Source organism: Macaca fascicularis, chromosome 11 (genome assembly GCF_037993035.2).
Source record: "Macaca fascicularis isolate 582-1 chromosome 11, T2T-MFA8v1.1".
Lineage (NCBI taxonomy): Eukaryota > Metazoa > Chordata > Mammalia > Primates > Cercopithecidae > Macaca > Macaca fascicularis.
Window position 1 is genome coordinate 17,561,301 of NC_088385.1, and position 24,071 is coordinate 17,585,371.

The 24,071-nt window shown below is 37.5% G+C and overlaps 1 protein-coding gene across 1 annotated transcript; it reads right to left on the bottom strand.

The window, feature by feature from the left end:
• Window positions 1-3,952: 3,952 nt before the first annotated feature.
• WBP11 (WW domain binding protein 11) lies at window positions 3,953-22,014 on the bottom strand. The gene is made up of 12 exons (XM_005570229.4): window positions 21,871-22,014; window positions 19,867-19,975; window positions 19,299-19,330; window positions 18,164-18,257; window positions 15,200-15,396; window positions 13,414-13,547; window positions 12,985-13,184; window positions 12,193-12,384; window positions 9,020-9,121; window positions 8,305-8,598; window positions 6,420-6,602; window positions 3,953-4,970 (listed from the first exon to the last, which is right to left on the bottom strand). The coding sequence occupies exons 2-12, from the start codon at window positions 19,928-19,930 to the stop codon at window positions 4,537-4,539; spliced, it is 1,926 nt and encodes a 641-aa protein (XP_005570286.1). The 5' UTR covers window positions 19,931-19,975; window positions 21,871-22,014; the 3' UTR covers window positions 3,953-4,536.
• Window positions 22,015-24,071: the final 2,057 nt, after the last annotated feature.

A 24,071-nucleotide genomic window follows, 5' to 3' on the forward strand; every position in this document is an offset into this window, starting at 1 on the left:
AGTAGTGACAGAAACTGTAGCTCACAAAGTCCAAAATACTCACCATCTGGCCCTTTAGAGAAAGTTCGCTGATCCCTGTTCCAGTCTATCTGTGGAAACAAAAATGAAAACTACGAAGCTCCCCAAACCACAAAGCATCTATTGAAATAACTGATGTTGTTCTGCTAGCTTTTTATGGAGAAAAACTAGCAGAACAACATCAGTTATTTCAAATAGATACTTTTTAAGGTTAACCCTTAAGTTTTAAAATGATCCGTCTTAAAATTATTTCGTCAAATACAAGGTGTTTTTTTTTTTCCATGAATACGTATTTTATAAATGAACTTTGAGGGTACAAGTGTGGATTTAAAAATACCTCCTCCTTTGGTCTGGGTTATTATGCAGTAAGAACAGTCTTAGGGGGAGATGTTGAATTTGTACTTGGCCTGGGTTTTACTTCCCTTTTCAATCAAGAAAGCCATCAAACATTCTTTGAAGGTAAGGTTTTCTTTGCAGTGAGTTGCTGAAGCCCTTTTTCGCTTTTACAAAGAAGTTCAGCCTTCATAAAAATAATATGGCTTTTTCATTTGTGGGTGGTATGTTTTATAAAATCAGACAGGATTTCAGAGATGTATGTTTCCCCCTCTTCCTGCCTAAACTTTGGCTGTCATCTTCCTTTTTTCTTTGCCTCACTCCCCATTTTATTGGGATCAATCAAGATTGCTGCGTATAGACAGTAATAATGAACAGCGCAGTTCATTCTGTTCTTCCTTGGACTATAAATTTTTCTAGAGATTCTATGGCTAGAAAAGCTATTGTATTCTTTCTTCACAAAATACTGTTACAAAAGCCATTATTTTACATTTTTTACAGCATTTTTAGAGTGTTAATTCTGCATATATTTATCTCCTGCAAAAGTGGTGTAACTCTTACTAAAAATGGACTTACCGTGGTATTTTACAATTTTAAAAAACACAGCTTATTTTTAAGCTTAATATGCCTAGAGGGGAAATACTCTGTGACTGGAATAACATGTCAAGGAAAAATGTGTTTGGGGACCCATGGTCTTCTCTTGCAGACTTCCGATTTATTTTAAAAAACATACTTTCTCTATTTGGTTGCAGCACCATTAGACCCACAGTGTATATTTAATATTTCTAAACTTACAGAGAAAATATTCAATTAAAAAAAAACTTTAAAAAAGTTAACATATAAAATTATAAACATAAAATGAGTATGTCTTCACTGGCACATGGCATATATAGCTGATTTCCCCCCCAAATTGTTGTTAAAAAAAGATGCTTTAAAAATTTAGCATTAGTAAGTATTGTACTCAAGGTTTGAGACAGATAAAGACAATGAAGTTTATTCCCTGAATTTCCCTAAGGTCCATGAGGGTAGGGACCTTACTTGATTTAGCTCACCACTGTATTCCCAGCACCTAGCTCAGTTGTTGGACAGTAACTGTCTATAGAATAAGTAAACTTCATACTCTCATGTCCCCATATCCTCAAGTATGTCATTCCATCAATTACCCCATCATTCTCCACCCTCTCCCTATTGGCTATCGCCCCTCAGCAAAACGTCTGCCAATTAAAATCCCTCCGTTCACCCAGAGCATAGCCACCTGCCTTCTGTCCTCTTTCCTTCATAAACTACAAGGCTTTCTTAGAGAAAAAAGTTGGGAGACAGTTCTTTTGGCTTCACAGAAGTTCTAGTTCCGACTTTTGCCAAAAGCTCTTATTTCTAAAAATGTAAAAATACGTTTTCCAGCAACTCATTAATACCTTCCTGGATCTAGGATCTGTATATGAAGAAAGTATGTGTAGCTCTGCTTGGTGACAGCTTTGAGCCCCAGTAGTTCTGAAATAACGCCGGTCTTCCAAACTGGCTGAGGAACATTTTCAGATGTTAGACCTGCTGTAGTTTGAGTTAGGGATAAAACTGTTCAGTTCTATAGGGGTAGTGATTGTCCCATCTTCTCGGCCTGAAGAATTACTTGAATGCAATAAAAATGATTTTTAAAATACTTATAACCCTCCCCAGCTATACATAAGGAGGTATTTTAATAAAGAGCACAAACGAGAATATAGAAAATGATAATTGAAACAGAATTTTGGATAGCATCTGGGCTGCATGCTGATTCCATGACATGGCAGAGTATTATTGTGGTGATCCTTAATGTAAAGGGGCAATTGCTGTCCCTAAAGTGACACTTTGCTAAGGAAATAGTAACAAGTCTATCTATATACATGATTAAAGATTTTTATCATTTACATTTCATAGCTGTGATCTAACCATTTTTGTGAAAATATTATGTAAATTATGATCATAACAAGTGTACCCAGAATCAGAACTAATTAATTCCCCTTTCCTGTGGATGCAGCTGATGTATTGTGTCACATCTTACCACTGATTTTCAGAAAATTATACTAGCAATATTAGGAAATGCCTTTATGATAAACTATCAACAGCTTTCTTATATTAACATGAATCAGAAATCTCCGAGTCAAGGCTGAGATGGGAAGATCACTTGAGGTTAGGAGACCAGACTGGGCAACATAGCAAGACCTCGTCTCTAGAAAATAAATTAGCTGGTTGTGGTGGCACATATCTGTAGTTCCAACTACTTGGGAGGCTGAGGCCAGAGGATCACTTGAACCCAGGAGTTTGAGGCTACAGTGAGCTATGATCATATCACTGCACTGCAGCCTGGGCAACAGAGCAGGCACTTGTCTCTAAGGAAAAATGATAAAAAAAATCGCTCCCAGAAAGAATATATGTTTCAAGTAAGATCATTAATAATATTTCAGATCAAGTATTGGGGAGCAATTCTGTTTATGCTGAAACTATAACTACAATATTGATACCATATGGTTTGATCCTTGATATCCATAAGGTTATCAAGGACAGTGTCAAGGATTGATATATAAGGTTCAATCCTTACATCTAAACAATCAGACTCAATTCACCTGCTGACCTATATTAATATTACACTAAAAAACCAACCCAAAACGGTCTATTTAGTGCTTTGGCAGGATTTGCTTTAATATTAAAGAATAAATCAGTATCTTCCAAGCAAAGTCAAAACAAACAAAAGATCTTGAATAAAAGTCTAAAAATCCATCAAATAAATCAACTCTAAGAAAATAAATGCCTTGTTGTATTATTGCACTACATTTTAGGTTATCACCAATTTTTGATAGTATGGGATTTACATGAAGGGCATTTGAGATACTGTGGAAAGTAACATATGACTAAACAATGCACACACTGTGTGTATGTGTTTATGAAATACACACTTTGGATCACTGGATAAATCATGAGTCCTTTTTAAGTTTCAATATTCTCTAGTGTAAAATGGGGAAAATACCCAGAAAAGTCATCTATTAGGGTTACTTGGTAGATCAGTTAGTCATGAAATTAACATTAAACTTAATAGACTAAGAGTTAGTCAACATTGGTACATGAGTTTACATTAAAGCACTTTGTAAAGAAAATGGTATAAATGCAAATTAATGTTATATATATTAAAATATGAATGAATAATATAAAAGCACACAAAACCCATCATTTAGCTAGCTTTCCTTCAGAAAGGAAAAAAAGCTAACCTTTTCTGATTCTTTAATAGCTTAAAAATGGTTTAAAATGACTTTTGCCATTCAACTCGTATCAGTTCATGAAGCTCTAGAATAAGTAACCACTGAAGGTAAGCTATCTTTTAAACAATAAAAGCCAAACTGTACTATTCCTAACACCTTTCAGTTTCTCTAAAGCTAGGAAAATAATTACTCCTCTTTTTTATCCCTTAAAATTTAAAACGTAGTTTCTACCATGTTTTCAGTAAGATTCTCATTCTGTACCAGAAAGGCAGTTCCTTGAAAACCCAAGTTTTAAATACTTAACCTTTTTTTTTTCTGTCCATAAACTAGGTATTATGTTTACACATTATCAGTAACACAGAGTCAGTATCTTGGTGTAGAACATTTATTTATTTTTCCCACGAATCACTGAAAGTTTAGGTCAGTGGGAAATAATTTTAATCAAATAATTATACATTTTCTTCCCACATATCCTGCCTTGTATTAGGAAATGACATTGTGATCCATTTCATTACAAGTAAAATATTACAAAATATTTACAGGAAAATATTAAAAATAATTCAAACACAAAAGGCAAGATGAAATAAACTGTTTTCAAAAATCTCTACTCCAGTGCCCACAGCACACAAGAGAGTCAAAACAAGTAAGCAACTAAGATCCCCCTGTGATCACAAATTTCCGAAGAACTGGAGGAGGGGAAGAAACAGGATGAAAATGGTGGTGTGAAAGGGAATGGATGTTAGCAGCACTGCTTCAATAACTGATCTATTCTGGATGAAATACCCTCTTTTATGTGCAGTAAATTCTGAACAAGGCTAAATTTTAGGATATTCCTTGAACTGAAATTAGAAAATACCCTGACAATGGAAGCAGCTCTTTCATCTAAGTTTAATAAGAGCTTCTTTCTCCATGGGCCACTGTTGTGAACAGAAGCCTGTTCTGGCATCAAAAGCTGTCACAGTAGCCCTTCCATCTCTTTCATGAAAGCCTCATAGACATCATCCTTAGTTTGTACTGAGACAGGAACAGAAGGACCAGATTTGGGTGCTGCTTTGGCAAGAGGCACAGCAGAATCATCCTCTGACTTTCTCTGGGGAGCAGCAGTAGCCCCTTTATTCTCCCGACGTACTCTCAGTGCAGTGGGCACAAATCGAGTAATCTCTGCCTTGGGATTAGTGATCTGTGGCTTGGCACTGATGGTTGCTGTGGCTTTCTTCTCAATGGTGGCTGCACTCGTATCATCCGCCTTCGGTCGCTGAATCAAGTTGGGTGGGGCACTTAAAACCCCAGGGTTCGGCAAGGGAGCTGGTGGGAAAAGCCCAGGGGGGGCAGGTCCAAGGGGAGGCACCAAAGGTGGGCGCATCATGCCAGGACGAGGTGGAGGAATACCTAAATGAATAAAATAGGCAGGATGAATACTGTAAGAACTAATACAATTTAATTACTATTAAGGACATTTAAATATTGGTTACCAATTTTTTAAAAAATGGATAACAACTTACAGAAAAGCTGAACTCATACTGGTTGCAATTTGAAACTCAGGAATATTTTATTATAAAACAGTATTTACCTTCAGCCTATATTCCTGCACTTACAGTAATATGTTCTCTTCTCTAAATAATGTTCTACTTTAAAATATAAAGTGACATCAACTGGTTTCAAATTACCATCTCAAATCTCACATCCCAAGATTCTATTCCAGCTGCATAGTGCAGATATTAGTAAGGACAAGGTCAGGAGACCAATGCCCATGCATTATATTTCTATTACCATTTCCCCTGCACAAAAAGGTAACAATGTGCAAGAAAGAAAATTTTAACCCTGGTCATTAAATGCACATGGAGGTCAAGCATGGTGGCTCACATTTGTAATCCCAGCACTTTGGGAGGCCAAGGCGTGTGGATCATTTAAGGTCAGGAGCTCAAGACCAGCCTGACCAACATGATGAAACCGTGTCTCTACTAAAAATACAAAATTAGCTGGGCGTGGTTGTGCACGCCTATAATCCCAGCTACTTGGGAGGCTGAGGCAGGAGAATTGCTTGAACCCAGGAGGCGGAGGTTGCAGTGAGCTGAGATCGCACCATTGCACTCCAGCCTGGGCAACAAGAGCGAAACTCCGTCTCGAAGGAAAAAAAGTGCACATGGAGTAAGAGAATGCAACTAATCACAATCTGTCATCATTACTGGAAAAGAACTCATGTCCTATGGACAGTCAGACATACACAATATTCATATACCAAGAACTGCAGATTTCAGTTCTTCAAATGCTACTTTTAAATTAAAGTACCATATTTTATCAAATCTAAGATCCTATTGATTACATTAACTCATAATTATTCTGTGTACCACTAAGAGAGAAAGAAAAAAAAAGCCCCAGATGGGGCACTTAAAAGCAGATCTTCACATGAAAGTGGGACATTTCAGTGTTGTAAACTAGAAATATACCTGCCACATAAAACAAGCCCACAAGAAAATCTGCATGTGTAACCTTGACACTAGGTAGAAGAAAGGAAAAAAAAAACACTCTCTGTAATTTTAAACTTTAAGTTGGTACTCATGCGGATGCATGGAACGGCTTCATAACTACAACTAAAACCAAAAAATTATCAAATAGAGAATTTAATCCCATGTTCTCTGGCTAGAAGTCCCTCAAGCGAACCAAGTGCAAATACCCACTGGAAGAACTCTACTTCAAACCAGGTCAACAACAACTTAAAAACCACCACCGACTGTAAGATTACCTCAGATTTCAGAATACTGAAATGTGACCATATATCTTAGAACAAATTAAATAAACAGTAGGCAAAGTTTTTATTATAGAAATTGAAAGTGTCACCTGGAGGTGCAGGGGGAGGTAGCCTTGGTGGGGGTCCCCGAGGAGGGGGACCAGGAGGCAGACCTGGAGGTGGACCTGGGGGAGGGCCAGGGGGTCGGCCTGGTGGTGGTCCTGGAGGTAAAAGTCGGGGTAAGGGCCCTCGGAGTCCTGGCATTCCAGGTGGTCTCAGGAATGGAGGAGCTCCTGAAAAGGGAGAAATGATAAATTAATGTCACACAAATATACATTAAGTAATAATTATGGCTTAAAAGTAACTCAAATGTGGTTTGACTTTAACCTGAAATCAGATTAACTTCAAAAACTTAATGAAACATACATGGAAACAGAATTCACTCAATAAATATCTCAGTACAGCCGGGCACAGTACAGCCACCTCACGCCTGTAATCCCAGCATTTTGGGAGGCTCAGGCGGGTGGATCACGAGGTTATGAGTTTAAGACCAGCCTGACCAAGATGGTGAAACCCTGTCTCTACTAAAAATACAAAAAAATTAGCTGGGCATGGTGGCGGGCACTTATAATCCCTGCTACTCGGGAGGCTGAGGCAGGAGGATTGCTTGAACCCGGGAGGCGGAGGTTGCAGTGAGCCGAGATCACACCACCGCACTCCAGCATGGGGGACAGAGTGAGACTTTGTCTAAAAAAAAAATATCTGAGCACCAGAAAAATGGTACTGGATTTGTTGTGGATCTTTTCACTTTATTTCCCAACACTGACAAAAAGCGTACTCAATCACAGCTCTGCAATGCTGGAAATATAAAAAGGTGATTAAGAATTCTTAAATGGTTCCAGTATAAGCTGAAAATGGAATATAAAACACAATGCTTTGTCCCTACAAAGGACATGAACTCATCCCTTTTTATGGCTGCATAGTATTCCATGGTGTATATGTGCCACATTTTCTTAATCCCGTCTATCACTGATGGACATTTGGGTTGGTTTCAAGTCTTTGCTATTGTGAATAGTGCCGCAATAAACATACGTGTGCATGTGTCTTTATAGCAGCATGATTTAGGGGGGAGGGACAGCATTAGGAGAAATACCTAATATAAATGAGGAGTTAATAGGTGCAGCACACCATGGCACATGTATACATATGTAACAAACCTGCATGTTATGCACATGTACCCTAGAACTTAAAATATAATGATAAAAAAAAAAGGCAAGCAAAAAAACCCCACAAAAAAACCAAAAAAAACCCCAATGCTTTAAGGACCCCTTGAAACCCATGAATATATAGATAAAGACCACTAAGAATGACATAAAATATGTAACTTTCCTTTGCACCAATCGGAAAATGATTAGCTTAACTGAAGAAAACTTAGTAGGCTGATAATAGGATGAAGGACTAAAATCACAAATAGCTGAAAAGTTCTCTGTTGTTTCATTTTATAATCTTTTTATACTTTTGAGCTGAACACTTAATAAACAGACTAATCACCTTTGCCTCTAAAAAAGAACTACAACTAAAAAACTATGCAGATTACACTGACATTCAACATTCTTAACCTAAGAACACAAGACAGTATTAACTGTGTCTTACTCCCACCTGCTGCCAATTTAGAGCTAGGTCAACCTATCATATTAAAAAACAATACTAAAGAAAGCCTCCATTACATGTTCAAGTTTCTGTCTGTTGTAATCAGAAAAACTTTGAAAAAAGAGTGCTTTGCAGAAAAACAGGTGGCTGTCAGTAGAACTATGAGTTGCAAACAATGGTTTAGGAATAAACAAGCTTTACTTGTCCTTTGAGAATCTTTCACATCTTAAGAGAATCCCATTAGGAGGAAACAAGAAAACATGAACGCTAATAACACATACTGTTTTTTGGAATGACTTCACTCTAACCTCATTTAAACTTTAGTCACATGATGTAAGTGTTTACCTGGAGGTGGACCAGGAGGGAGGCCTGTAGGTGGCCCAGGAGGCCGTAATGGTGGAGCAGGTGGTGGTCCAAGAGGTGGTGGTCCTGGCATGGGAGGTGCTTGTATCTGAGAAGGAGGAACAGACTGCGGCGGAGCCTGCTGCTGTGAAGAAGCAGTGGATGCGCCATCAGAATGGGATTCCTCTTTATGCTGTTTTTGTGATTGCTTTTCTGCTTCAGAGTCATCAGAATCATCTTCATCATCGTCCTCTGAAAATTCCTCTACTTCCCGTCCCTCCTCAGGGATTTCTTGACCTGAAAGAAATTTTAAACTCAGTAAATGGAGTTGATTCACTTTTTTACAGTTTGGAGAACAGCAATGACTGAATACACATGGTTAATAAATGTGTTCTTAAAATTAAAAACCAAATAGTCTTCTTCAATAAAATACTTAGATGTGAAAGAAATACTATTCTATACTCATCTGTATTAGTGTAGCATAGTGGAATGAACTCAGGCTTTAAAACAAGACAGACCAATATTTAAATGCCAGCCCAACCATTTACTTGCTATGTAACTTCAGGCAGCCTATATGATGGTTCCAAATCTTATTTTTGTAAAACAAGGACTTCTTACTTACTTGAAGGTTGCTGAGATACTAAATGGAAAAATGTATGTAAAGCAATTAGCGTGAGGATACACCAAAAGGTGATTCACTATTTTTTCCCTGTCTTACCTGCCATACGAAGCATCATGGCTTGAAGAGGAGTCAGTTCCTTCATGTTCTTCTTTTTCTTCCTTGATTTTCCAGGCATATCTGCAAACCGTACACTCAGACCTAAGGGGTCAAAGAAGGGAGTAGAGTAGATTGGGATCAACAAAATTCAGTAAATGTTTACTATATAATAGTATAAAGTACTAGATATGACTGCTACCCACTACTTGGCAGAGGTGCAGGATGAGACAGCTATATTAATGATATGAACACCCAGATAAAAACAATGTTCTAGAAAATATAAATTATTAAAGTTGGTCAAAGAGGTGATAAGCCCAGAATATACAAAACTTAAATGGTAGTTGAAGATCTACTCCTTAAAGGCTACAAATAATTTTAGGAGGAAATTCAGCCAAACATTAAGTTACAGAAATTTCCTGATAAAGAGCATAGGAAAAGATGAAATGTTACCCAACTCATGAAGTTAGCTTAAACCTGATACCAAAACTCATCTATTGGCCAACATAAAATATAAGCAAGTTATACATGTTTATAGCAGCACAATTTGCAATTGCAAAAATATGAAACCAATCTAAATGTCATCAACCAACCAATGGTTAAAGAATGGTATACATCCACCATGGAATACTACTCAGCCATAAAATGGAACAAAATAATGGCCTTTATAGCAACTTGGATGGAGTTGGAGGCCATTACTCTAAGTGAAGTAACTCAGGAATGAAAAACCAAATACTGTATGCTCTCACTTGTAAGTGGGAGCTAAGATATGATACCATGGACTTTGGGGACTCAGTGGGGAAGGGTGGGAGGGGAGTGAGGGAAAGGAGACTACAGACTGGATACAGTGTATACCCTACTTGGGTGAGGGATGCATCAAAATCTCAGAAATCACCATTAAAGAACTTATCCATGTAACCAAACACAACCTGTTCCCCCAAAACTATCAAAATTAAAATTTACAAAAAGGAAAAAAATATATAAGCAAGTTGAATCCAAGTGTTCTAAAAGCCAGCAATGTAGTTCACTACAATAAAGAACTTACAAAGAACAAAAAAAAAGTTACATCCCAACAGATATAAAAAAATACTTATGATTAAAAAAAAAAAAAAACTCTTAGCAAGCTAAGACTAAAAAGAACTTTTTTTTTTTTTTTGAGACGGAGTTTTGCTCTTGTTGCCCAAGCTGGTGCGATCTCAGCTCACCGCAAACTCTGCCTCCCAGGTTCAAGTGATTATCCTGCCTCAGCCTCCCGAGTAGCTGGGATTACGGGCATGTGCACCCACGCCCGGCTAATTTTGTATTTTCAGTAGAGACGGGGTTTCTCCATGTTGGTCAGGCTGTCTCGAACTCCTCACCTCAGGTGATCCACCCACCTCAGCCTCCCAAAGTGCTGGGATTACAGGCATGAGCCACCGTGCCCGGCCTAAAAAGAACTTCTTAATTGACTAAGGCTATCCATTGGACGTTGGATAGGAGTATTTTTAGTTAGTAAACATTTTAGGAGCAGAATAGTTCCATGTGAACAGGACTTTAGTTTTGTTTACCCTGTATCCTTAGTGCCTAGAAAAAATGCCGTGTGTATAGTAAAAACTCAATAAATATTAGCTGAGTGAATATCAACTCAGAGTTGGGATGGTCATTTTCAGAACATGTGTATTGATGAGAATATATAAGAAAAATGTGGTTGGGTGCTGTGGCTCATGCCTCTATTCCCAGCACTTTGGGAGGCCAAGGTGGGCAGATCACCTGTGGTCAGAAGTTCGAAACCAGCCTGGTCAACATGGTCAAACCCCGTCTCTACTAAAAATACAAAAATTAGCCGTGCATGGTGGTGGGTGCCTGTAATTCCAGCTACGTGGGAGACTGAGGCAGGAGAATCGCTTGACCCCCAGGAGATGAAGGTTGCAGTGAGTTGATATTGTGCCACTGCACTCCAACCTGGGTGACAAGAGTGAGATTGTCTCAAAAAAAAAGATAAAAGAAAAAAGAAAAAAAAAAAAATCTGTCGGCAGAATAAAAGAAAAAGAAGGCAAGAGACCACATAGACCCAGAAAAAAGTGGAGCTGCCGTGGCTCTAATGGCTTTCTACTTTCCAGTACTAGTTCCTACCTAACAGTCCTGTATAATAATCTTTCATTACCAGCTCTATTATTTTTAACTAGCTTTTTTGTGTTTGCAACCACAATTCTTAAGACACAGCAGGAGAAAAATTTGTCATTATCAATATTAACATTAGTATTACATAGTATTATATAAATATTCTGTTGTAGGCTACAAAAACAATCCCAAAAGAAGCTCCAAAACTGCTGAGGTTTGATAGAATTGGTGTGCATTTTGCACTGTCAGTACCTATTAACGATGCTTAAAATTTTCTTGACAAATGTCCTATTTGAATTTTTTTTTTTTTGACACGGAGCCTCACTCTGTTGCCCGGGTTGGAGTGTAGTGGCACGATCTCGGTTTACTGCAAGCTCCATCTCCTGGGTTCAAGCCATTCTCCTGCCTCAGCCTCCCAAGTAGCTGGGACTACAGGTGCCCACCACCACGCCTGGCTAATTTTTTGTATTTTTAGTACAGACGGGGTTTCACCCTGGTAGCCAGGATGGTCTCGATCTCCTGACCTTGTGATCTGCCTGCTGCGGCCTCCCAAAGTGCTAGGATTACAGGCGTGAGCCACCGCGCCTAGCCTGAATTTTTTAATAATAAACATACACATTATAGATACAATATGTTTCATGATTCCACTCTTGAGTGTACCTGGGTTATAAATATGATCCTGGTTCATGTAAGATACTATAAAAGGGCTTCAAAGGTAGATATTTAAACAGATTTATAAAATACAACATCAATGTTTTTCTTAATATGGCTATTCTCCTTTCCTATAACATACCCATAAAAATACATGTTTATGCTGTTGAATAGTTATACCTTTTACCCCGAAGTGAACTTTTGCATAGACATTTTTATTACACACAGTTTGTTTTTCCTCATAAACATCCACTGAGTACTTACTGTGTCAAAAACTTTCAAAATTTTAGTATATAAAGATGAATATAGCTATGATCCCTACTTCCAAAGATTTCAGAGTACTCTCACAGATTCACTGATAAATTAGGACCTTCAGCTTGTCTTTTCTTTATTGATCAATACCATGGATCTTCATCCGCACATACCTGACTTCTTTTCTTCATTGTTGTCTCTCTCACCATCATCACGGTGCACAAATTCATCCCCGTCACTTTCTCCATCTGATTTGTCGGTGTCACTGTCATCAGTACTGTCATCATGCTTATCTTGATCCATGTCCTCAGGATAGCCATCATCTTCACTGGTGCTAGAAATATCATCATCATGACCTCGCTGGGCTGAAAAGTGGGAAAGGAACATGGAGAAGTAATATGATTGGACCCTCCATGACATGGTACCCAGAAATACAGAAAATTATCCTATTTAACTCACACTGTAACAACTTAATGCTTACAAAAAAACATTCCTGTATATAGCTATTCATACAGTCTAACAATATTTTCATTTGCCAATAATTTTAAACACTTCTTTTTGGTAATTTAAGATTTTTTTTAAAAGAGGTTCTACTTTGAAAACCCACTTCCTCCTTTAGCAACAATCATGCTTGTATACACATACAGTCAGTGAATGTATACAACGATGCTCTAGTCTGATGACAATAAAGCTAAAAGGGAACCAGATATACAAGTCTTAAGGGATTAGTAGCAAGAGTGACATCTCCAAGGAAAGCCTGACTTAAAACACAATAAACATTTCTATACTTATGTATGATGCTTTTACTTGAGTAGATCCTATGATTTATCCAACTGTATGTATATTAGTATGCACATGATATCCTCTCATTTACTTCCTAAGTTCTGAGGGTGGTGAACAATATGTTAAACAGGCCTAACACAAAAAATGATAGTTATAACAGCAAAGGAACAGTCACTTCTCACCAAGTTCAGGACTATATAACATGTCTTCATCTCGCCTACGAGGGGGAAGATCTAGGGCAAAACCCACTTTACGGCCATACATCTGCACGACTTGAGGAGGAGGTGGACCAGGGGGAGGGCCAGGAGGTTTTCTGCCAGGGGGCAAACGTGGAACACCATGTCCAAGAAGAGGAAGGATAGAAACTGCCCGAGTTGGAGGTCTGTTAACAAAAAAACAAAAACAAAAAAATCCCCACAGTAATCACTTAACAGGAATGAGATATTTATTTTGTCTTCTAAACAATTTTCAAGGGATTTATTTTACATTTAATCAAATGTCACACTGTTTACATCCACATTGTCTTTATTTCCCCCTGCATTAATTTTGGCACTGGACAGTCAATTTGTGCCTTTACTAAATGCTCTCTGATTGTGACACTGCTTCCTTACCCATAGGCTGAGGTTTTCTTTAGTATAGAGGGTGGCTGGGCACCAGGAAGTGGAATGTCCTGGATCAAAATGTTGGAAGGAGCATGTGGCATATCCGGCAAAGGAATACTCTCCACTTCTACATGCTGAGCATTCTGAAAGAGAGAGAACCATTCAATAGTACGATAAAAAAGTCATCCACTAACTAAACACTAAAAATGACAAGTCAGCTGTTTCGTAATTTGGACACGCTTTCCAACTAACATAAATATCACTAAAAACCCCCACAAAAATAATCTCACGTCAATACTTAACAGATTGTCAAAGAATTGAAAGAAATCTTCACTTTTAAAAACGCTAAAACCCAGCAGCTTTTTCTCCTCTTATCAGGTAATTCTTTTTGGATGTGATTCGAAATAGCTGTTGTTTAGAGAAACCCAACTGTTACAAGTATCTAGCATCAGACCTACCCCATTTAATATGCAGGGTGACAGAAAAATACATGTCGGGCTGGGCGTGGTGGCTCACGCCTGTAATCCCAGCACTTTGGGAGGCTGAGGCGGGTGGATCACGAGGTCAGGAGTTTGAGACCAGCCTGGCCAAGATGGTGAAACCCCGTCTCTACTAAAAATACAAAAATTAGCCGGTTGTGGTGGTGTGCGCCTGTAGTCCCAGCTACTCAGGAGGCTGAGGGAGGAGAATTGTTTGAACCTGGGAGGCAGAAGTTGCAGTGAGCCTGGGCAACACAGTGAGACTCGGTCTCAAAAACAAAAAACAAACAAACAAAAATAAAAATAATACATGTCAACTAACAAATAGTATATATCCAGTGGTGGAGGATGGGCTCATTAGCTTGCCTATGTTGAATTTCTGTTGTGTATTAGCTTAACTAAGCAAGTTAACTTGTGCCTTCATCTGTAAAATGGGAGACATATTACCTCCTTTACAGAAATTATAGCATTTGATTTTTTCCCATCTTTATTTTGAGGTAAACAAAATGTACAAATTCAGTAAGTTCTGACAAATGCATATACCTCATACTCCTTCCCAATCCATCTCTATCATCCCCAAAGGCAACCACGGCTATATCTTTTTTTCCTGCACAGATTAGCTGTGACTATTCTAGAATTTCATAAAAATGAAATCATAACAATGAAATAAACTTAGCATGTTTTTGAGATTTATTCATAATTTTTCTTTTTTTATTCCATGCTGTTTTGAGTATTAGATTATTCCTTTTATTGCTGAATAGTATCTGATTGTACAAATATGCTACAGTTTAATTATCCATTATCCTATTAGTGAACACATAGGCTGATCCTAGTTTTTGAATTAATTTCTTCTGTTTAAATAAAAAGGATTAGATTTGCTGGTTCACACGGTAGGTATATGTTTAGTTTTAGAAGAAACTGCTATGAGGAAGAGGTTCAACATGACTAATTCTTCCATTAACTTTTTAAATCTAAGTACAGGTTGAGCATCCCTAATCTGAAAATCTGAAATGCTCCAAGATCCTAAACTTTTTGACTCCCACATGATGCCATGGTGGAAAAATCCACACCTGACCTAATGTGATGGGTCGTAGTTTTGTTTCATGCACAGAATTTATAACATTATCTTCAGGCTATGTTAATTTCATGCTTAGACTAGGGTGCCATCCCCCAAATATATGCAAATATATGCAAAAACAAAACAAAATAAAAAACAACACTAAATCCGAAACACTTCTGGTCCCAAGCACTTTGCATAAGGGATACTCAATCTGTGTAATATTTTAGTTTATCTCTAAAAAGAAAACCTTGATTACCTTGACAGCATCAAAATATTGGCTAAGTTGAGCCCTCTTCTGTTCATATTCTACTTCTAGCTTTCTCAATTCTTTGTAAATATCTGGATTCTCTTTTTCATAGAGTCGTAGAATACGTTCGAAGGTTTCACGCAGTTTTTTACGCTTGTCTTTCAGTACTTTCTCATTTAATTGTGGCTGTTGCACTGGGTTAAACTCTAAGAGAAAAAGTAGATTATGGAATTAAATATAAGAGGCCACTTCAATTACGTATCAATAGGTTACATAATAAAAACCTCCATATATGCTAAAAATTTTTTAAGAGACCTAGATACCCAGACATACTCTTTTCAATTTTATTCAAGGAACTACAATATTTATTAAAATCCCCACCCTTTTTAGATGGCCACTAATTTTACCTTTCTCAGAAATGCCACCTAATTGATTTTCATCTTCATTGTAATAAAAATCAATTTTCACTGCTCTGTGCTGAAAACCTGGTGAAGATTCTGTCAGATTTGTGTTTACATACCATATTAGTCCTGTCAAATTTTGAGATCTATTAGCTGGGCGTGGTGGTGCATGCCTGTAGTCCCAGCTATTTGGGAGGCTGAGGCAGAAGAATCGCTTGCATCTGGGAGGCGGAGGTTGCAGTGAGCTGAGATCGCACCACTGCACTCCAGCCTGGGCAACAAGAGCAAAACCTCGTCTCAAAAAAAAAATTTTTTTTTGAGATCTTAGGCATTTTACTTGAACTCTCAAGTAAAATTTTTGTAATAAAGCTATGATGATACAATGGGATTACGAATAAAATATCTGGTGGTGTTTGACTCACCACTTAACTATAATCTTTATAACAGATCTGTATTCCTGGCCTAGCTACCATACGATCCTTTTTCTCCCCAACTAATCATGTGTCAACATGGGGCTTAACTGCAGGTCCTCTATCCCAAGAATAAGACCTCCAGGCCTGTCTGGTCAATCATATCCCCCTATTTTCCTTTTTAGTGAATCACTCAGAGATCAATGAGCACATGATCCAAACTAGGGCCAGAACTTTCCCTGAGATTTTAAATGTAGATGTGAGAGACAGAAACTCTCAAGATTTTCTTTCTGGATGTGTTATGTAGAGATAAAACAAATCTAGAGCTGCCTGTGGCCTTGTCTCCCAATCATCACTAATTACACACGTATATTCCACCTTCCATCCCAAGGAGAAGTTCATCAGTAGTAAGCTGAATGAGGCTAACAGAGACCAGACTAGACAGATGGACAGTACTGATGATGAGATTGGATTTTGAGGTTAGTTTCAGGGATTTCTCTTTTTTTATGTTCAGACTTCTTAATTAAGAGAGCCAATGCATGCTTTTTTCTGCCTTAACTAGTCTGTATTGAGTTTTATAAATTGTAACTAGACTCCTGATGAATAGTATTCTCTTCACCCCTTTCCTTTTTCTTAAAAGAATAACAAGTTTATCTTCTTCCTTAAATCCTATTAACTATTATTAATCTTGGTAATTTATTCAAATCTAGAGGGTGTTCTTACACTATACTATTCCTAGTGTGATTAGTAAAAGCATTGAATGCCTGAGCTTTAATCTCAGCTTTGCCACTACATAGCAGTGTGATCTTGAGAAACCTATGTAATCTTTCTGTGCCCGAGTTTCCTTACCTGTAAAATAGGGACAGTGCAACTACTCTAAAAAATCGTGAGGATTAGAAAACTAGTGGGAAAAAACTGGTGCACAGGTGTGTAGCAAGATAACTACTCAAGAAACCTCAGTTATTACTATTAGCTCCTTTTAAAACAACACGTAACATTTGGGGTCATTTAATGAAGGATTCTCTGATTCCGAAAGGAAAGTAATTATCCCTGCTGATATTTAGACCAGATGCAAGAAGTGAAATCAGTTACAGCTGAACTGGGAAAGATCTGGGATCTTGAAGCCTGACCCAGAACTCTTACACAGGTTAGCTGCACAGATTCTTCCACATTATTTCAGAAACCTTGTAATAGCATAATGCCATGACTGAATTTTTTCTTGTACTGCATTTAATGTATCATTGAGGAGTTTCATTGCATCTCTTTTACTTACTACTCTGTTTTTGGGCAAACCATGGAACTTGTAACGATCACTTTAAAATGCTATTTTACAAAAGTGGCAAAGGGTAGAAGACAAAGTGGCAAAAACTTGACAGGTGAAAAGTACATGGAAGTTAACTAGACTGTTTTATTTTCTGCATGTCTGAAAACTTCTATTAAAAAAACAAAATATTCTACATGTTCTAGTATTAAACAGGAAGGGTATTTGTGGGTTAGGATAAAATTTCCAGTGGCAACATCAACGATTTTCAAACTTAGATCCAAAAAAAGATAACATGCAGCTATTTCATGTGATTCCAGTTATAACAAAGCAGCGATACTTACAATGCATATGAAGAGTGAATAAAATTATTCTATAAAATGTGAAAAAGGCAGAGAATCCTGGTATAGTATTTTATATATTTGGTTTTAGGTATTTGATGATTTTTTTTCTATATCCTTACTAAACAGTCAAGTATCTTTTTGGATATTCTGACTGGAAAAATTGGAAACTGCCTTATATTGACAGGGGTGTAATACATAGATTTACATGGTAGTTGCCAACATTAAATAAAAGACGACAAACAAAAAACCCAAGGTTATTTCATAAACCAGATTTAAGTCTTCTCCTGAAAACCAAGCTGGCCAAACTGCTTCTGTTATCTCATAATAACAATTAGCCGAAAGCCAAATAATCACTTCTCTCTTATTCTGGTATATGGGGTCTCCAGTTTGCAACAGCCCTCTAGCACTCCATTTTGTCTCCCTGAAACTAACATTAAATCCAAGCATCAAATGTCCTCATGCTGTTCTGTTTTACTTATGCCTATGCTGCTTCACTCATTACCTGCCTGCCTCTGTATGTGTCAGACTGTTATAGCTGCCTGTTTGTAAATTCTTACCCATTTCATCTAGTTTCTCCATGTCTCGGATTATCTGTTTTGGATCCTTCATCTTTAAAACTGCAGCTCGAACCATCATGCGCTGTTTTTTGTTCTTAGAAAAACAAAAGAAGGCCAGATGTCAAGACGTCAGGCACTCATGAGTTTTACTTCAACCCGCTTTAAGAATCTGAACAGAATAACTCCTTGGCTTCTGATCACTTGTTTCGACCACCAGAAACAGCTATGTAATTTTTTGCCTTAAAAACGTTTACATTTGTCAAAAAGATAAAGAAATGCTATTTTTAAGATGTGTTTTCTTAGTAAAGTATTTCTTTGAGCTCTGTGAGGTCTTTAGCAGTTACTTAAACACACACACTTAAAATTTCTTTTTTTAAACCCCTTATGTTCTTGAAGACCTTGGGTGATTGTTCCTGCCCCTTGTTCTAAAACCTCTGCTAGCTGAAGTCCAAAGTTTGTTGTTTTTTTTTTTTTTTTTTTTCCAAAAAAAAAAAAAAAGGAAAGGTTGAAGCTAAATTCTAAAATTAAAGAATATTTTAAAATTTTGCAGAAGTTAATGCTAAACATGAAAACACAACTGAACATTATTTAAAATCTGTGTTGCTTCAATGTATTAAAGCACAATACTATAAAGCAAATCCTTTCTTACTCTGTTGAAGTACTTTGCCACAAATTCAACAGCTAAGTGGAAAATGCTAATCAGGAAAAGAAAGGTAATATATTTATAAATATTATAAGCCAATATATATATTTAAGCTAATGTAATATACATAATAGTTAATCAGGAAAATGGATAAAGTGATCTAGCATCATGTTTATTTCCATCCTCATTGGTAGATTTTAAAAGTTATGTTTTAATAAATAACAAAAAAGAATTATTTTCCAAAGTATTTTTTAACTCACTGGAAAAGTAATCAAAAATGGCATTATAACTTGTAGTGAGCTTCTCTGCAAAGTTACTTCAGTTCCTAAATATAGTAAAGTTTGGCTTAGTATATCTTACAGTTTTTATAAAAAGCATAAAGCATCTTTTCTAGAAAATATTAGAAATGTTATTCTGAAACCCACTAATCCCAAACCACAAGATGTGCCAAATAGTACTTAAAAGTTTTATAAGATGCCTCTGAAATCATACCTTCTTTAATTCTCTCTTCCGGGCTTCCTTTCCTTTAAAAGGAGAGAGGGAGATATAATAAAATTTTTGAATCTTGAACATTAGCATTTCCTTCAATTTCATACAGGTAATTCTTTATTGTGGGAAGTTATAGTATGCACTGTAAAACAGCAGCATCTTTGGCCTCTATCCACTACATGCCAAGAGCATCCCTCTAATTATGACAACCAAAAATGTCAAGACATTTTTGTTTAATGTTCCATAAAAAACAACTATGAATCTGAAAGAAAAAGATAACATAAAATGCGAAACAAGGGCTCGCAAAACTAATTTGCTCAAAATTTCAAATACAAAAAGAAAACTTTCAGCCAATTCTACTTTGCAAGTCAATCAAATCTGAAAACTAAAATATGGGTACTAATTTCTTTGCATGTTTAACGTCTTAATGTTCCCATCCAAACACTGAATATACAATTTATTCCTCCTATCACTGCTGGTCTTGTAATTAAGCCACAGAGAAATAAATTCCCTAATATGTGCAATTTTTAACACTCTCCTACTTCATCATTCCACACTAATGGACACTTACGGGCTTGGTCTGTGGGGTTCATAAATTTTCCACTCTTGGTGGATGATGTAGATCTCCGTCCCATGTTGACAATTTGTATGGTTTACTTGTTCATTAAAAAAAGAAAAACCTGTGAAGGTGAAGACAAAGAAATAGCTTATATCTCCTAAATTTATTTCTTCCTTTTTCTAGTCCCTACCAATCTCTGAAAAAAAAAATTCCTTTAATTAGAAATTCTGTGAGACTGTTCTTTCCTTAGTTTTGACTTTAATGTCCAAGAAAGATGGCATTAAGTTCCTTGACCATGAAAATTTAGATCTTCATCATTCTTTGGAAATGTGATGAGTGTGAAGACCACTTTGAATATCCTCAAGTCATTACTTTATCTTTTTTCTTATGGATCACAGCGCTGACTTTGTCAACTGATAAAAAAACAACTAGAAAATGCTTTAACGATATGGCACAAACCATGAACATCAGAATTCATTAGTCCTTCTTCTATAACCTCCCTTTATTAACACGTAATTGTAAAAGAAGAATACGAACGGAATGGGGGTAATGGATCTAGGCTCAAAACAAACACCTCACTCTTGCCTCGCTCCATGGTTTTTCTTGGCATGTATGCTGTACATTCTCAACACTTCTAAGACGCTAAAAACTCATTCATTTAAGCATATTTAATTCAGATATAATGCTTGACTCTCAAGAGTTCAAAACACAACTAAAAATGCAAGTATTTGAAATTAGTGCTACACTGAGAGCTCCCCAAAATTTAAATATTAAGACACATATTTTTCTAATACCTGACTCCCAATATATATTTCTTAAGGTAACTAAAGGGAATACTTATTCTTGTTTGAGGAAAAAATATTTTGTAAGCTAAAACTTTTATTAACACAATACCCTATTACATGACTTCTTCCTCTTATTCCAAAAGAATGGGGCTTAATTTTTTGAAGCATTCTTTCCAGTAACAAAGGTGGACAAATTTGTTTCCTTTTGCAAGTAGACACTTTTTAAAGGGAAGAAAGGGAAGATTTTCAGACCAGTTTGTTACAGTTAATGTGTCTTTCGCCAAGTGTCCAATTGCCCCGAAAGCCAGATGTTTCAGAAAGCTAGATGTTTCATAGCTGTTCTGGTGGCAATTACTTCAAGACGGTGGTGTCAAAGGCTCTGATTTTTAGCTTCCTCATCTAAAAAATGGGGCCATCAATTACTTTATAACAAAGCTCTGATGATACAACGGGATTACAAATAAAATATCTTGTGATGTTTGACTCACTATTTAACTATAATGTTTATAATGGATCCATATTCCTGCTCTAGCTACCATATACCCTGTCAAGTGGTTTCCTTCTCAGAAAAACTGGGGGGTGGAGGTGTGGGTGGGAGAGCAGCAGGGAGTAGGAGGTAGGGAAGGAAGAAAACATGCAAAATTCGTACAAATACAAGCTCTCCCATCTTTGATTGCCTGCGTTTTTCGTGCTTTCCTTTCTCAAGCGGGCTCATGTTCTGAATCTCCTCCCCCACAAATGAAACACAACGGATACGAATTACAGAGAATTTTACGGAAGATACGGGAGCTTAAGTCTGCAAAGATTAGTTTTTTGTCTACAAGCGGGGGCGACTGGAAAAATCAAGCCAAATAACCGTTGGGGAACTGTAAATAGCCAAAAAACCTTCAATGGGATAGGGTCCAGGTCCACCAAAGGAGGCAACACCAGCAACTGCCGAAACCATAGTGACGGTTGACCGACCATGACTCGAGGTACAAGACGTCAAACCTAAGGCTACCAATCAACGTGCATAGGAAGCGGCCCCAACCGCCCCGGGCGATGCCAACCGCGTAACCACTGGTCGCCGCGCCACCCCAGGCCCTGGAATACCCCAGTCCGCAACCGGGAGACCCCAGCCGGGGAGAGGAGGAGCGGGGCAAAGGGACTGGGTGTCCCCCAAGCCACTGCGCGGGCCGTGGAAGGGACGAAAGAGGTGAGGAAAAGAAGTAGAGCAACTCCATACACTCACACTTCTGCTGTGCTCCCAGGACTACGAGAAGCGGGCAGGGGGCGATTCCCGGCCTCTTTCACTTGGTAAGGGCCTTCAACTCGGCCTCTCGGTCTACCCCTCAGCTACCGCCATCTTGAAACCTCGCGCCCCTCCGCAATCCTTACGTCATTTCCCATTCCTCTGTCCCGCTGTCTCTTAGCGCAGCTCGGCCCTAGAACCATAGAGAATACTCAAGAATTCCAGGACCAGAGTCTCTTCCGGTCCCATACAATACTCCATTGGTTGGTTGTCGGCTAAGAGCCCGCCTCATTGCGCTCATCTAGTACAATAGGAATTGAAAGAAGATAGCTGCTATCTGATTGGCTGACGGTCCTGTCTCTCAAGTTGGAGGCGTTCTGACCTAGTTGCTGTGGGCGTAATGCGTTGATCTGTCCGAGAACGGTACTTTCTGCAGATGCAGAAGCGTTCCGCGTTTTGTGTCTCTTGGAATTACGTTAGTTTTTGGATTTTTATGTTTCTTATGACGCAAGCAGGTGCGATCCTTTAGGGGTGTCTCCGTTTGTAAACGAATACCCAGATAACATTTGCTACTGAGTTTAATCCGCTTTGTAAGCATCAGGTTATCCCATGTGGGCGTCTGGTACGTGTGGAAATTTAATAGACGCGCAGAACAGAACATTTGTAGACCACCTGAACAAATAAATCAGCACCCGTATTAGAGTCGCAAATTGCTTATACGGGCGGTGATTTATTATTTATTATTTATTAGTAGTGTTCTGAAGAAGAAATACGGGGATACATATGCAGTCGGTTTTAAGTTTATGAGTGGCAAGGTTGATATATATTGGCCGTATTCCCTACTGGTCTATTCACCAGCCAAAAGTCCTCTATGATGTCACTCTACGTACAGGATTATTCACTTAACTCTAGCCTTTGCCCTTTCCTTACCTACTATCCCCTCTTTCCCTGAGTCAGCCCCCACTTATTTCCCTTAAAGGTAAGTTTAAACATTTAAAAAACTATCTTAGAGGGTACGCTTGGTTATTTCTAATCTTAACCAGACTATCCCTTGTAGGAAGTCTATTCTTACCACCAGTTATAAATATTTCAAAATATTGTTGGAGATACATATTAATTTTTGGCAGAATCTTTAAACTGCCCTTGAAGGTAATATGATCGGTCCTATACCTAAACTTACCTTTGTGTTAGGAAATTCTTGATTTGATTTTAGATTGAATTTCAGTGTCGGAAAGCAATGACAAGATCTGGTAGGTTAAAGCTGATAAACCAGGTAACACATAAAAAAGAAAATAATCTTGAATTTTGAAGATGAACTAAGTTGTAATATTTTGCAACTTGTTTTTTTTTCTTCTTAACACCATATTAGTGGTCATAGTTTTGCAACTCGTTTTGAAAAACAATGCGAGAAGAGAAAGAGAAAACAAACTGTTTGTTGGAAATATTAAAGTCTTTCATGTAGCTAAAATTTTTCCTGTAGCTAATATTATTAAGATAGGCTGAGCAGTTTTTATTTCAATACATTTCTTGTACTTGGATGGGAGAATCAGCTATAACAAACGCAGTCTGGCATCAACAGCATATTAATAATTTTGTCAGTATAGACTAAAAGAGTCCTCATGGGAATTACTTACTGGCAAAGGATTTAGAAAACAAACACATCTGCAGAGATTCAGCTGAACCATTAATAGGCCTCTATAGCCTTTGGCGTTTTCTAAAATCAGGTAATTAGTGAAATGGCCCACCTAATGCGTCGTGTATCAAAGGCAGCTGCCTCCTTTTTGCTAGTGTTGAAAATGAAATTATATTAATTTTTCTGAAAACATAATAAAGTATGACCTTCCTTTAAATGACAAATGCTTTGAGAGTAGTGACCTTCTATTCTGCATCCTAAATGCATTTTATTCCTGTGAGCTGTGTTTTGCTTGCTTGTCTTTTAAATGTTTCAGTGTTTGAACATTCACTTGAGCGATATTTAATCATCACAATTGGTCAGGGTTGATTGCAGTTACAGAAACAGGACCTTGATGTTTTTAGTTTTGATTTTTACCATTTTCAAATCCATCCAGTTTACATTGTGTAATTAGTAGACTTTTATAGATCTGTTTCCTGTCCTAATTGAAGCAAATTGTTACAAATCATTTTTCAGTCTCTTCTAGTTTACGAAAAACAGATTTACTCTGATGGTCAAAAATATGATA